At 44.4% G+C, this 16,847-nt stretch overlaps 1 protein-coding gene across 50 annotated transcripts in view; it reads right to left on the reverse strand.

Moving 5' to 3' along the window:
• Nucleotides 1-16,847, reverse strand: part of LOC128692140 (trichohyalin) — a 219,903-nt gene that overhangs the window by 77,966 nt on the left and 125,090 nt on the right. For 35 of the 50 annotated variants that reach the window (XM_053781172.2, XM_053781183.2, XM_053781167.2 and 32 more), the window contains 3 exons: nt 14,993-15,034; nt 8,857-8,987; nt 5,092-5,204 (listed from right to left, as the gene is read on the reverse strand). In XM_053781172.2, coding sequence (XP_053637147.2) covers nt 5,092-5,204; nt 8,857-8,987; nt 14,993-15,034 — 286 coding nt within the window. The remainder of the gene's footprint in view (nt 1-5,091; nt 5,205-8,856; nt 8,988-14,992; nt 15,035-16,847) is intronic. The other 15 variants (XM_053781186.2, XM_053781179.2, XM_053781175.2 and 12 more) reach the window with 3 other exon arrangements.

Genomic DNA, 16,847 nt, shown 5'->3' on the forward strand with positions numbered 1-16,847 from the left:
ATCTGCTACCCAATACGCAGCTTCAAGTACGCGAACGAAACAAAACATCGTTTTTAACACTAGACAAAGACACAAGAAATGCTTTAACAAATGTGCAACACGGTACAACGTAAGCATCCAATGTCGAACCTCTGTTACTTATGTCGGCAACACACAAGCTTGGTTAGAAGGTGGAGACACACATCTACGTGTATACATAGGGTGACAACACACATCTTCATGTATACCTAAGGTGGAGACACACATCTACGTGTGGACAAAGAAGGGTGCGCAGAAATCTTTCACCGAAGATTCTTTCGCTGTAAAAGACTAGGCAGAGAGAAACATCGCCTTCCTCACCAAGCTCTACGTTGGGCGAAACGCTGTTTATATTAACGCTGGTTCTGTATACTTGTGCCTTCGTGACTTATGCTACATAGCACCTACATACTGGTTACGTAGGCCACATGGTACCCACAAACTGCTTATGTACGTCACATAGTACCTACACATCGGCTATGTCAGCCACATAAGGTATATGTAAACTACACACTAGTTATGTTAGGTACATGTTAGGTATACACGAGGTATGTACAGTACACTAGAGTAAGAAGAGTTGAGGATGTACACCTCAGTAGTACGCACAGTAGAACACAGTATTTCAGCAAGACAGATCACCACTATTGATGTTCTTCTCTAGTGTTCAACATCGCAACACACACACACAACACTAGCGAGGATCACCACGCAAACACACTAGAGTGACACTCAACACTAGCGTGTCAACACAAGAAGTGTTGTCTGAAGAGTAACACACTAGAGGAGAGGGAAGGCTGGTGTTGCTAGCACCAGTGTTGTGATCACTGCTGCTGCTGTTGCCGCATCCCACCATTCTCAACAAATAATCAACCTAAACGTTCGCATGACCACCAAGATTATTACTGTTGCTATTATTTCTAAACTCATCGTCACTACAGAGATAATCATTAATCGTCTCCTTTGAGGTTGAGCCATCAGAGACGCGTCCCTGCTGGGGTTAACCCGCCATTCTGATTCCAACTGCATCTAAGGCTCTGTTACCCGGCGAAATTATTCCGACCTTGAAATGAATTTGGGGGCCAAAATTTATATTAATTGGTCGTATAAACCTTGGTAATAGATACCAACAAACTTATTTAGAAAGACACGAGTAAACATTAGAATGATTGATAAATTAGACACATGTGCAACTCTTGGGTATCTTTATTGAGGAAACGTTTCGCCACACAGTGGCTTCATCAGTCCATACAAGGAGAATCTTGAAGAACAGGAGGAGAATGAGGTAATCAGTCCCTCAACCTTGAGTCGATGTGGTCAGTCCATCAATCTTGAATGTTCAAGATTGATGGACTGATGAAGCCACTGTGTGGCGAAACGTTTCCTCAATAAAGATACCCAAGAGTTGCACATGTGTCTAATTGATCAACATGTCGGTTCTGTGAACCATTCATCTAAACATTACGATACATTTATTAGAAAACATTTCGGTGCTGGGACCTTGATTACTTCTAACATACAGAGGTAAAAATGTGTTGTGATAGGCTAGGCTTCATCACAACATATTCTTCAGGTCACCATGTGTCACACCTTACTTCAGGTCACCATGTGTCACTCACACCCTTCAGGCCACCATGTGTCACTCACACCCCACTTCAAACCATGTGTCACTCACACCTCACTTCAGGTCACCATGTGTCACACCTCACTTCAGGCCATGTGTCACTCACACCTCACTTCAGGTCACAATGTGTCACTCACACCTCACTTCAAGCCATCATGTGTCACACCTCACTTCAGGCCACCATGTGTCACTCACACTTCACTTCAGGCCATGTGTCACACCTCACTTCAGGCCACCATGTGTCACTCACCTCATTTCAGGCCACCATGTGTCACTCACCTCACTTCAGGCCACCATGTGTCACTCACCTCATTTCAGGCCACCATGTGTCACTCACCTCACTTCAGGCCACCATGTGTCACTCACCTCACTTCAGGCCACCATGTGTCACACCTCACTTCAGGCCACCATGTGTCACGCCTCACTTCAGGCCACCATGTGTCACTCACACCTCACTTCAGGTCACCATGTGTCACTCACACCTCACTTCAGGCCACAATGTGCCACACTCACCTCACTTCAGGCCACAATGTGTCATACCTCACTTCAGGTCACTATGTGTCACACCTCACTTCAGGTCACCATGTGTCACACACCTTACTTCAGGTCACCATGTGTCACCCACACCTCACTTCAGGTCACCATGTGTCACACCTTCAGGTCACCATGTGTCACACCTTACTTCAGGTCACCATGTGTCACACCTCACTTCAGGCCACCATGTGTCACACCTCACTTCAGGTCACCATGTGTCACTCACACCTCACTTCAGGTCACCATGTGTCACTCACACCTCACTTCAGGCCACAATGTGTCACACCTCACTTCAGGTCACTATGTGTCACACCTCACTTCAGGTCACCATGTGTCACACCTTACTTCAGGTCACCATGTCACTCACACCTTACTTCAGGTCACCATGTGTCACACCTCACTTCAGGTCACCATGTGTCACACCTTACTTCAGGTCACCATGTGTCACACCTTACTTCAGGTCACCATGTGTCACACCTCACTTCAGGTCACCATGTGTCACACCTCACTTCAGGTCACCATGTGTCACCTCACTTCAGGTCATCATGTGTCACTCACCTCACTTCAGGTCACCATGTGTCACACCTCACTTCAGGTCACCATGTGTCACACCTCACTTCAGGCCACTATGAGTCGCACCTCACTTCAGGTCACCATGTGTCACGCCTCACTTCAGGTCACCATGTGTCACCTCACTTCAGGCCACCATGTGTCACCTCACTTCAGGTCACCATGTGTCACACCTCACTTCAGGTCGTGTCACACCTCACTTCAGGTCACCATGTGTCACACCTCACTTTCCACCTATATACCTTTGAAGTCTTTCATTTGACCTCTGTATGTTAGAAGTAATCAAGGTCTCAGGACCAAAATGTTTTCTAATGAATATATCCTAGTGTTTACTCACGTGTCTTTCTAAACCAGTTTAATTGGTGATTTATGAGGTTGAGAGGAGGCTGGTGCAGGCTGGTTGCTGTGTGAGGGACAGGCCACTGATCATCCCAGAGTTAAGCTACTAACATATCGGTAAAACACGAACAACCTTGACTGCACAAACCATTGCAACACGCACCTGCCAGTCTGCAACACTCACGCACGCACGCACACACACACCCCGCACAAACAACCCATTGCTATTATCAAATGATTATAATCATGCATAGAATTTTTAAAAGGGTGGACCGGTAAGCCAGCGGAAGGCTTTGGTCAGATGACCAAGAGCTCCAGCGACGGGTCATCATATGACTTAAGACCAGAATCAGGAAACATCTGTACTGTTTCCTGACAAATCTTACCTAGCCTAACCCATCACTGTACATCACTGTACCTCAACTCGGTGGCAGTGCCTTGGGCTCTGAAGGGAAGGCCTCGGGTGTGATCTTGGGGTGGGTGGCCCTTACAGCCTACATCTGTTGCCCCCATCCCTGTTCACCTACTACTGTGTAGGTACATTGGTGCTAGCCCATGATGTGGGTAGTATAACACAGTCAGGCCTCTTCCTTCAAATGATATAAGGTCTGATAACAGTTCGGTTTCATGATCTCACCATCCTAAGAAATGCACCATACACGCCAGGCCAGGTCATGGACAGGGCCGCGGGGCGTTAACTCCAGGAAATACCCTCCAGGTATACTCCTCCAGGTAAACACACAAACGATTACCACATCGTCCTAAGAAACAATCATACACACAATGACCACATCATCCTAAGAAACACACCATACACGCAAACAATAACCATGTAACAGCCAGATTGATCAGGCCCTGATCCACCATGAGACCTGGTCACAGACCGGGCAGCGGGGGCGTTGAGCCCCGAAACTTTCTCCAGGTATACCAGCTTAAGAATCACCCGCCCCCCCACACACACACACAGGATTCGAGACTCGACCCCAGCAACCACAAACAGGTGAGCGCACGACCACACGTCCACAGGAACTACTAATATTATGACCGAAAATACACAATCAACAAAAATATGGACGAATCAAGGCCGGCACGCAACACAGCCATGATGTTGCTGTTGCTGTTACTGCAGCTTCTGCTGTGGCTACGGAAGCTTTTATTGCACCGTTAATCTGTTATTACTGCTGCTGCAGCTGCTGTTGTATCTGCTGCTGCTTGTCCGACAAGCGAAGGGGGACACAGCAGCAATTCAGGCGAGCAGATAGTCACAGTGTACAGCACGGGAAATACGAGTAGTACTCTGTGTTACTGTGTACGTAACACAAGATACACACACACACACACACACACACACACACACACACACACACACACACACACACACACACACACACACACACACACACACACACATTACACACACCTAATACATCAAGAGAAATGAACATTGTATAAACACATAATTAAAAGATTATTGTATATTTACAAAGCTTATAAAACACTGGTGGTCACGTCAAGGAAAACAAACACACACACACACACAAATTATATTGCTAGACCAGAAATAACGTTATCAACTAGAAAGACTAGTCTGGGGCCGGGCCGCGGGGGATATGATCCCCTGAATCAACAACAGGCAGGTAAACATACACGTAAACAGTAAAGCAACAGTGAGGTCAACAGGTTGAAATGTCGTGTGGCTGACAACATTGATGAATGACATGCTGCAAGATAATTCTGTTTATCGGACAACGTTTCGCTCTATGTAGAGTTTTATCATGTCGACTCTTCCCAATAGGTGCTTGTCCTGCAACGTTTCCTTCAGCCTGGCCTAGCATACACTACACACACACCAGATACACTGAAACAGAAAACAGGTCGAAGGGCGAGTCACATTAGAGGAGTGTGAGACACAGCAGAAGAGGGTGAGACACAGTAGAAGAGGGCGAGGTAAGAAATACAGAAAGGGAGGTAGGTAGGTAGGTAGGTAAACAGGGAGGAGAGATACTTACAGCGATCTCTGCGGGCTTCGTCAGGGTCCTCAATGACAGCCTTGGGACGGAAGAGGTCCTTGAAGTGTGGTTTACAGTATAGGACTCCCTCGTGACTCTGGTACGTCTCTAACCTGTGGGCGGGCATGATGCATCACTATCACGTACTAACACAAGGACTAGATGGCAGGTCTAACCTGTGGGTGAGCATGATTATCACGTACTGACACAAGGACTAGATGGCAGGTCTAACCTGTGAGTGGGCATGATTATCACCTACTGACACAAGGACTAGAAGGCGGGTCTAACCTGTGGGTGGGCACGATATTCCACATACAAGTTGTGTCAAATACCTAAATTACTGGGAACGCATGCTTGGAGTCACTTGATCTGTACTCATTGGAGCGCAAGCGAGAGAGATCTGCATCATAATCTACCTGGAAAATCCTAGAGGGACTGGTTCGAAATCTGCATACAGAAATCAATCCCTACGAAAGCAAAGAACTGGGCAGACAGTGCAACATAGCCCAAATGAAAAGTAGGGGCGCCACTGGTACTAAGAGAAAACACAATAAGCGTCCGGGGCCCAAGACTGTTTAACAGCCTCCCATCAGGAATAAGGGGAATTACCAATAGACTCCTGACTGTTTTCAAGAGGGAGCTGGACAGATACTTAAAGTCAGTACCTGATCAGCCTGGCTGTGATTCGTACGTTGGACTACGTGCGGCCAGCAGTAACAGCCTGGTTGATTAGACCCTGATCCACCTGGAGGCCTCGTCAAGCACTGGGCCGCTGGGGAGGTGACCCCCGGAACGCCCTCTAGGTAGGTAGGTAGGTAGGTAGGTAGAATGTCTCTTTTGATATTCGACATACTTATAATACACATATACGCAGTAATACTTCTCGTATGTTCAATAACCTGTCAGAACGTGAATTATGACCTACAAGTGGCCCTGTTTGCGAAGGTTATTGTCACGTTGTTGCAGACGAGATTCAATGATAAGGCTTCGGAGGCTTCTTACTTTATTTGCGAGACAGTGGATACACAGGCAGTGTGTTTGTGTCCATGGCCCGGAGGGGCCATGACCAGCGAAGGAGAGAGTAGTAGGCCTTGTTGACTGTGTGAAGGACTGACGCCGAGTGAGAGGGGCAGGGGTGGGCAGGCTGAAGTGGCATGCCCACCAGGCTTGCCCTCTGGGGGAAACCATGGGAACTAGGCATGTAGGCTTATTTTCTACAGCTCAGCCCTCGTCTATCTGGTACAGGTTACCTGAAAGATGCTCCCGGGGGTCAACGCCCCCGCGGCCATGTCACAGACGAGGCCTCCTGGTGGATTAAGTCCTGATCAACCCCGGCAGTTCCTGCTGGCCGCACGCAGTCCAATTTTCGAGCAGAAACCCGGCTGGTCATGAACTGACTTTAGGGACTCATCCAGTGACCTCTGTTAACCAAGATGCACTCACTAAAGTGGATCATACGTTAGATTTCATAAATGGTCTAGAAAACTGTTCATTAAGACACTTATGCAACATTTGGGAATCTTTACTGAAGAAACGCTTCGCTAGTCAATGACTTCTTCAGTCCAGTAAAAAGAAGAACGGTGGAAGAAGAGTAGTAGTTTGAGGTAATCAGTCTCTCAGCTTGGAGTTGATGTGTTTAGTCCATCAATCTTTAACGTATTTCTGGAGTCCTGAAGTGTGTGGACTTGCACGTGGGCGGTAACGCATTAACCCACCTATTTAGATACATTCAACTTGCACTTAACAGGTACTTACCGCCTGATGTGTGTAGGTTATTAAATCCTTTTAGGAACACCGTGAGATAATGTGTTCGAGTCGCATTGTAACATCCGGATTCTGAGCGAGAGGAGTCGTCTCGGCTCCACGGTTTTAATGTGACTAGTCAAGGCTAGTATCCTTCACTGTATACGCCTAGTAAAGTAAATAGTGAAAGTTAGTCACCCTCGCACTTCCAGGTTTGTTTTGTGAAAGAACTCTGCTTTACATATCATAAAAATCTTTGAAAGGGTCCTAAGAAGCAAGATCACCACCCATCTAGAAACCCATAAATTACACAACCCAGGGCAACATGGGTTTAGAACAGGTCGCTCCTGTCTGTCTCAACTATTGGATCACTACGACAAGGTCCTAGATGCACTAGAAGACAAAAAGAATGCAGATGTAATATATACAGACTTTGCAAAAGCCTTCGACAAGTGTGACCATGGCGTAATAGCGCACAAAATGCGTGCTAAAGGAATAACAGGAAAAGTCGGTCGATGGATCTATAATTTCCTCACTAACAGAACACAGAGAGTAGTCGTCAACAGAGTAAAGTCCGAGGCAGCTACGGTGAAAAGCTCTGTTCCACAAGGCACAGTACTCGCTCCCATCTTGTTCCTCATCCTCATATCTGACATAGACAAGGATGTCAGCCACAGCACCGTGTCTTCCTTTGCAGATGACACCCGAATCTGCATGACAGTGTCTTCCATTGCAGACTGCAAGGCTCCAGGCGGACATCAACCAAATCTTTCAGTGGGCTGCAGAAAACAATATGAAGTTCAACGATGAGAAATTTCAATTGCTCAGATATGGTAAACACGAGGAAATTAAATCTTCATCAGAGTACAAAACAAATTCTGGCCACAAAATAGAGCGAAACACCAACGTCAAAGACCTGGGAGTGATCATGTCGGAGGATCTCACCTTCAAGGACCATAACATTGCATCAATCGCATCTGCTAGAAAAATGACAGGATGGATAATGAGAACCTTCAAAACTAGGGATGCCAAGCCCATGATGACACTCTTCAGGTCACTTGTTTTATCTAGGCTGGAATATTGCTGCACACTAACAGCACCTTTCAAGGCAGGTGAAATTGCTGACCTAGAAAATGTACAGAGAACTTTCACGGCGCGCATAACTGAGATAAAACACCTAAATTACTGGGAGCGCTTGAGGTTCCTGAACCTGTATTCCCTGGAACGCAGGAGGGAGAGATACATGATTATATACACCTGGAAAATCCTAGAGGGACTAGTACCGAACTTGCACACGAAAATCACTCACTACGAAAGCAAAAGACTTGGCAGACGATGCAACATCCCCCCAATGAAAAGCAGGGGTGTCACTAGCACGTTAAGAGACCATACAATAAGTGTCAGGGGCCCGAGAATGTTCAACTGCCTCCCAGCACACATAAGGGGGATTACCAACAGACCCCTGGCAGTCTTCAAGCTGGCACTGGACAAGCACCTAAAGTCGGTTCCTGACCAGCCGGGCTGAGGCTCGTACGTTGGTTTGCGTGCAGCCAGCAGTAACAGCCTGGTTGATCAGGCTCTGATCCACCAGGAGGCCTGGTTACAGACCGGGCCGCGGGGGCGTTGACCCCCGGAACTCTCTCCAGGTAAACTCCAGGTACGTTTACGTCACTGGTTTCTCGATGACGTGTGGGTCATCGCGCTTTTGTGACTGCCTTCCCTGGCATGGGTAGCTGTGCCCACGCTGGTGGGTGGCTCAATGTTAGAGGTGTAAGCTTATATAGAAATCGATGTAATACTAGGTTCTAATCTTATTTAAACTTGTGTGCTTATACTCTAGACTAAATATTAATTCGCCAAGGCTTTACAGCTAAATTAACATACAATTAAGGCTGTTAGTATTGTAGGTTTGGTAGGCATGTAAGCCTACATATGTTACAGGCCTCCCAAGCTCTAACGGGTTTACACCCTCCAAAACTTAGGAATAACTGGGAATTGGAAATTCCCCAAATGTGTACTCACGTGAGGAGGCTGTTACATTCCTTGCAGCGGAAGCAGTTCTTGTGCCAGGACGCTTTCTCTGCCACGATCTTCTCCATCTGGAAGACCTGCTTGCCACACATCTTGCACTCGCTCGACACCTGCGTCGCCTGCTGGAGGAGGAACACACACCAAACACAGGTCAAACACGACTCTTACTTATTCACCTCTGCCTGCCACTCTTCTCTACTGATATTCTCGTACAATACTGTAACACCTGCATTTCTTCATCTATCGCCCCTACACATGCAGAACACCTGCTGCCTCCACCTGCATGCTTACGTTACTTCACCACTTCACCTACGTACACAAGGTTCTTCACCTATATACTCTGTATCTACACCAACATACCTCTTCCGTTACCTGCTCACATATATACACAAGCATCTTTACTATAAGATACTTCCTTTCATTTTATACCTCTGACTTTCACTTCTATACTTCCGACTTTCAATATACTTGTGACCTTCACTTAACACATCGGCCGAGTCCCACCAAGGCAGGGTGGCCCGAAAAAGAAATATTTTAATCATTCACTCCATCACTGTCTTGCCAGAGGGATGCTTTACACTACAGTTATAAAACTGCAACATTAACACCCCTCCTTCAGAGTGCAGACACTGTACTTCCCATCTCCAGGACTCAAGTCCGACCTGCCGGTTCCCCTGAACCCCTTCATAAATGTTAGTTTGCTCACACTCCAACAGCACGTCAAGTATTAAAAACCATTTGTCTCCATTCACTCCTATCAAATACGCTCACGTATGCCTGCTGGAAGTCCAAGCTCCTCGCACACAAAACCTTCACCCCCTCCCTCCAATATACTTTCTTCACACAAAAACGAATATCTCCATAAGTAACAAAAACACCGCTCAACATGTATTTCTGGTGAACAATAATATAAATGCACAAGATACACAATTATTTAAAAAATTAGTATCAATTAGGACATAGAAATGGAATGTTATGTGCGCAAATATCAACCTGTTAAAATATACATATTAATTCGTGTTAACTATGAACACAAAATATTAACCTGTGTTAACCATGAACACAAATATTAACCTGTGTTAACCGTGAACATAAAATATTAACCTGTGTTAACCATGAATACAAATATTAACCTGTGTTAACCATGAACACAAATATTAACCTGTGTTAACCATGAACACAAATATTAACCTGTGTTAACCATGAACACAAATATTAACCTGTGTTAACCATGAACACAAATATTAACCTGTGTTAACCATGAATACAAATATTAACCTGTGTTAACCATGAACACAAATATTAACCTGTGTTAACCATGAACACAAATATTAACCTGTGTTAACCATGAACACAAATATTAACCTGTGTTAACCATGAACACAAATATTAACCTATGTTAACTATGAACACAAAATATTAATCTGTGTTAACCATGAACACAAATATTAACCCGTGTTAACCATGAGCACAAATATTAACCCGTGTTAACAATGAACAAAAATATTAACCCGTGTTAACAATGAACACAAATATTAACCCGTGTTAACAATGAACACAAATATTAACCCGTGTTAACAATGAACACAAATATTAACCCGTGTTAACAATGAACACAAATATTAACCCGTGTTAACAATGAACACAAATATTAACCCGTGTTAACAATGAACACAAATATTAACCCGTGTTAACAATGAACACAAATATTAACCCGTGTTAACAATGAACACAAATATTAACCCGTGTTAACAATGAACACAAATATTAACCCGTGTTAACAATGAACACAAATATTAACCTGTGTTAACCACACACACATTAGTAAGAATGACTTTAAATATGCATAAAACATAATGTTAATATTAGTACCAAACCTATGTTGATTTACAGTGTATGTGTACATACATACTAACTAATTATATATAATAACGAGAGAGAGAGAGAGAGAGAGAGAGAGAGAGAGAGAGAGAGAGAGAGAGAGAATGTGATAAATAAGGGCATTAAAACACCATATTACACAGCAGTAATATGTTGCAAATGCGAGAGACACCACATGAAACAGGACACCACATGAAACAGGACACCACATGAAACAGGACACCACATGAAACAGGACACCACATGAAACAAGACACCACATGAAACAAGACACCACATGAAACAAGACACCACATGAAACAAGACACCACATGAAACAAGACACCACATGAAACAAGACACCACATGAAACAAGACACCACATGAAACAGGACACCACATGAAACAAGACACCACATGAAACAAGACACCACATGAAACAAGACACCACATGAAACAAGACACCACATGAAACAAGACACCACATGAAACAAGACACCACATGAAACAAGACACCACATGAAACACAAAACAAGCAACACATCACATGTAACATATATAACATTAAACAGAAGGTAGTGAGGAAATAAGAAAGAATAATAAAAGATAATACCATCCATACCTTTGAAGGATTTCCAGAGTTTTCCAAGAGCCAGAGCCCAACCCTGAGCCTGGCTTTGTTGACACTGTGCCAGAGTGAACAGTAAGAGTGTATGAGAGAAGGAAGAGTGAATAAGAAGAGAGTAAGAAAAGGAAATCAGAAGGATGACAATGAATAGGAAATAAGACAAAATATGAAGGAACAAGAGAGAAACTTGAATTCAAAGAACAGAGAAGTAAAGATGCGAGGGATAACTGGAGAGTCTAGCCAGGGGTTGGTGTTCCTCCTTATGCATGAAGGGTGTTGAGTCGTGGTCCCTTAACACTTAGAGTTCTCTCTCAGTGAACACATCGCTCCCCTGCTTTTCAATGAGGTATCCTGCACCGTCTGCCAAGCTTCTTGTGTTCATAAATAGTAATTTCAGAGTGCAGATTTGCGAAGAATCCCTCCAGAGTCTTCCAGGTGTAAATTATAGTGTATCTTTCTCGCTTACATTCTAAGGAGCACAGTTCTTGTACATGAATGGTATACAACACCTACGTACAAGATGAAGAATTGGACATGTGGAACATCTGGGTATCTTTATTTGTAGACGTTTTGCCATCCAGTGGCTTTATCAGTACAAGGATATAATGTGAAGAATGTAGAAATTTATACAAACGATAAGGTAATCAGTCCCTCAGTCTTGGAGTTGGTGGAGAGCACCGTAGTAAGTTAGGTGTTTGAGCTGATAGGAGCTGTAAAGTTTCTCTGTACGCTTTCCAGCTCAGCAACTTCACCTGTCTTGAAGGAGGTTCGTTAGTGCATAGCAATATTCCAGCCTAGAGAGAACGAGCGACTTGAGTGTCATCAGTGGGTTGGTATATCTTGTTTGAAAGATATAGTTATCCAAATAATCATTTCTTTTGCAGCTGCAATGATAAAATTGTTGTGCTCCTTGAACGTGAGATCTGACATTATAACTCCCAGGTCTCTCACATTTGATTTACGTTCTAATGAGTGGATTAAGTTTGTCTTGTACTCTGATCTTATTTTTATTTCCTCCATTCTTCCGTGATGAAGCAACTGAAATTCGTCCTCACTGATCACATTATTGTCAGTGGCCCACTAGAAAACTTGGTTGATATCAGCTTGGAGTCTCGCTGTATCTTCTATGACCGACACTTTTATACTGATTCTAGCATCGCCTGCAAATGAAGATACAGTGTTATAACTGATGTCCCTGTCTCTCAGAAATGAGAATGACGAAGAGAAGTGGAGAGAGTACCCTGCCTTGGGGACAGACCTTTCCACTGTAGCAGTCCCTGATTTCACTCAGTTTACTATTACTCTTTGGGTTCTTTTGGTTAAAAAGGTTATATATTCGCCCACCTTCCCAGTTACGACTTTTGCACACATTTTGTGAGCAATTACGACGTAATCGCATTTGTCAGAGGCTTTTGCAAAGTTGGTGTATACAGCATTTTTCTCAGTAGTTATTACTGAGATTTTACTTGTCTCCACGTGCATCCGAGACCATCTGTATGTGGCCCAGCAACTGCAAGACGCAGGAACGACCTGTTCTGAACCCATATTGACCTGGGTTGTGCTACTGCAGGGATTACATGTGATTGGTAATGTGGCTTAAGACCCTTTCAAAAATCTTCATATGGGACGTCAGTGCTATCAGTCTATATATATTTTGGGGGGGGGGCAATTACTTTACTGCCACTTATGTGTTTTTTTTTTTCAAGACTGGAATGATTCCAGTGTCCAGCTTCCACCTCCACACAATATTTAAAATACGTAGTAATAGATTAGATTTGGATTTTTCCCGTCGAATAACAACTTCTCGCAATTCTTGATGAATATGGAGTTCCATGAGTCAGGGTCCGGGGCGCAGACTATTACGTATGACGCAGCGACAATTACGTATGACGCAGAGTATGACTGCTCACCAGGAAGGGCAGTAAACAATTGGGAGGAACAAGGGAAGGTCAGTGAACAAAGGGTAGTAACAAGGGTCAGTGAACAAAGGGAAGGAACGAGGAGGAAAATGAAATAGGAAGAGAGGTCAAGGCAAGTGAGGTGGGGGTAGTGACTCAATGCCACTAAAGGGAGGGGTGCCTGGGAGAGGGAAGGAAAGGAAAGGGGAGAGGGGAGGAAAGGGAGGGGGAGCCAGGGAGGAGAGGTGGGAGATTTGAGGCAGTAGTTATTACTGCCCCGTGACACACCACTCCCTCCCTCCCTCTCATCCCCTCCCCTACAACCCTCTCCCCTTCCTTCCCCTCGCTCGTTCCACAGAATGAAGGACATTTTTTTTTACCCAGGATGACAGAGCAACATACTGCCTCAACTCTGGCAATAATATCTACACCTGGAATGTTGCAGCCTAGGCTTATGGCTGACCAGCCGCTGACATCTCATGGCTGACACGAGGGAGACGGACTGCTTGATGAAAGTCTCTAGTAATCTAGATTTACTGAATACAGCTCTCGAGGCGACGAGAACGGAAGAACAAGATTTAATCACTTATGTAGAACGTCTCTGATGATGGAGTTTCCCAGCCTGGAAACTATAAGAACGGTTCAGTAGTTTATGTAGAACGTCTCTGGTACCTTAACTTTGATATAGCTTAATGAATGTCCGGAGTTTTCCTACTCTCGCAGCCTGGCCCTGACACAGGCTTGTCTGGTGCTTGCCTGGTCAACCAGCCTGTTGCTGCTGGCAGCCCTCTGGTCCACATATTCCTCACCGCCTGGCTGATCCGGTACTTGGAGGAGGAAATTGTCTAGTTTCCTCTTGAAGACATCTACACTTGTCCCAGAAATGTTCCTGATATCTTCTCGTAAGATGTTAAGAAGTCTGAAACCACAGATGTTGATACAGTGTTTTCTTATTGTGCCCACGGCGCCCCCCTACTTGTCACTGGGTTTATTTTTCACTTCCTCCCATTTGTCTCACTCCAGTTTGTTATGGCAGTGTGCAGATTTGGACCAGGACGTCAAGAACTTTCCACGTAGATAATATATTACCACGTGTATCTTCTCCGCTCCAGTGAGTAAATATTTTGAAGCATTCCCAGTAATTTAAATGCTATATTGGTTCTATGGTGGAAAAAGATGATCTCTGAATCTGTTCCACTGCCAGCCTCGAGGCTACAAGATTCGGACATTCATAAAGTCTCTGGTAAACCAGATTCACAGCCTCGAGGCTGAAGAACGGAAAAAAAACCAGTCAGTGATTTACTGACGCCAAATTGTAATGACAGAGTTTGCAGTGTTTATTTCCACATTCAAAAATTAAATAAGCTACAACTTATTTATAACAAGATAATAGAGAAAGGGAACTTTTATGGTGGTGAGAGAGAGAGAGAGAGAGAGAGAGAAATGGTATGACATTAACGAATGTTAAGAAATTTTTTAAGTATGGCCTCTGGAACATCACCTAAGGTAGATCGTGAAGTAGAGGTAGACAGAATCTTAGGTAGAAGTAGAACCCGAAGTTGAGGTAGAGACTCAAGCAGAGGTAGAAACATTAAGTGGAACCAAGGAGTGAGAATTTGAACTGCAATAAAGCCACTGGTAGAAGCAGAGTCTGTGAATCTGAAGTAGACTTAGAGCTTGAGGTAAAAGTAGAGTGGCAGAGGTAGCACCGGGTAGACGTAGAAGAGTGATTGCTACTTACGTGGTCGTGCAGGTAGAGTAGAGAGTAGAGAGGGAAGGGATCCTGTCCCACCACCACCAGGGATCCAGAAACGTACACACGCCGCCCACCGTGTACACGTAGTTGGTGAGTACACACGCACATGCAAGTGGTGCACAGAAAATAAAACAGATGCAAAAAAAACCATACAAATGGGCAAGTGGTGCATACAGTCATGAGGTTCAGTGCACACACACGCACATGCAGTGGTACATGATTGTGGAGATGGTGCACATGCAAATACATGACGTGCACACAGAGGAATGTATGACTGAATGTGTATGTGTGTGTGTGTGTGTGTGTGTGTGTGTGTGTGTGTGTGTGTGTGTGTGTGTAGACACGACATGCAAAGGTCCCGCGTCATGCAGCAGAGAGAAAAGAAGAATAAGCGTGAACGTGAACAGCAGCGAGCGAGAACAACCGTCGCATCCCCTATCAGCATCATACACAGAAATAAATTAATCAAACCCAAGACGGAGAGTCGTGTTGAGAATGTTGGTGGGAAGAATGAGGAGGAAATAACAGTGACATTAATAAGACGTCAGCGTTTAGTCATGTCATAAAGAGGGGGGGAATAAATGGGGAGAAGCTGAGGACGGGGGTTAAGGGAGGGGGAAGTGGGGAATGTGAATTGTGGAACGAGATTCTTTAGTTTCAAGAATGAAGGACCGTCTCGAGAGTCGTGTTTTGTGGCGTGAAGACCTGAGGGTTCTCTGCTGCAACACCAGCGAAAACGAAAATTACGAATTAGATGTATCCAATCCCGAAGACTCCAAAACTCTAGGTTCTGACTGCGAATATTTTGAGCCCCGAAGATTGCAATGCGGAACTCTGAAGCGACTCAGAAGTGGGTTATGGGCACCAGGGAACCCTGGGGTACGAACCGTGTTACACCGCCTGTCATCATGGGTTATGTGTGACGCCCACATGCTCCCACGACCTCCCATGGTGCGTTACTGCGGGTCTGGTGTACAATATGAAGCGATCATCCTGTGTGAAGATGGTAATGGAAGCTCCTACAATCTATACTAATTGCGATCCGACATCTAACCAGTCAGGCTGTTGGTGAGGACGATGTCAATAACCCTCCGAAGTCCATGCATCTATTGTATTTATACTTAAATATAAATATATATAAATAAATATATATATATATATATATATATATATATATATATATATATATATATATATATATATATATATATATATATATATATATATATATATATATATAATCACGAACGGTGTTTTTATATCCACAATTCTGCTCGTACTTATGAAAAAACCAAGTGAAACTGAATGAAAAACCAGTGGATAAGACATATTAAGAAAGATTTGTGAGAAGACGTGATGAAAGATGTGTGTGGAAGAGAGGTGTGGATGAGGTACACTGAAGATATGGAAAACATGTACAGAACAGATATGCGGAGAAGGTTATGTCCATAAGGAAGACGTGTGTAAGGTTAACACTAACACATGCTTGCTTGCTTGCTTGCTTGCAATACCTGAGTGTGTCACTCGCTGGGTCAATCTCTATGTCAAAAATGCAAATGAAGTGCTTAAAGGTTACTCCTTGGTGCGTACAAGTGGTTCAGAGTTACTCCCTGGTGCGTACAAGTGGTTCAGAGTTACTCCCTGGTGCGTACAAGTGGTTCAGAGTTACTCCCTGGTGCGTACAAGTGGTTCAGAGTAACTCCCTGGTGCGTACAAGTGGTTCAGAGTAACTCCTGGTGCGTACAAGTGGTTCAGGTTACTCCCTGGTGCGTACAAGGGGTTCAGAGTTACTCCTGGTGCGTACAAGTGGTTCGGAGTTACTCCCTGGTGCGTACAAGTG

The sequence above is a fragment of the Cherax quadricarinatus genome, chromosome 15 (assembly GCF_038502225.1).
Source record: "Cherax quadricarinatus isolate ZL_2023a chromosome 15, ASM3850222v1, whole genome shotgun sequence".
NCBI classification, from domain to species: Eukaryota; Metazoa; Arthropoda; class Malacostraca; order Decapoda; family Parastacidae; genus Cherax; species Cherax quadricarinatus.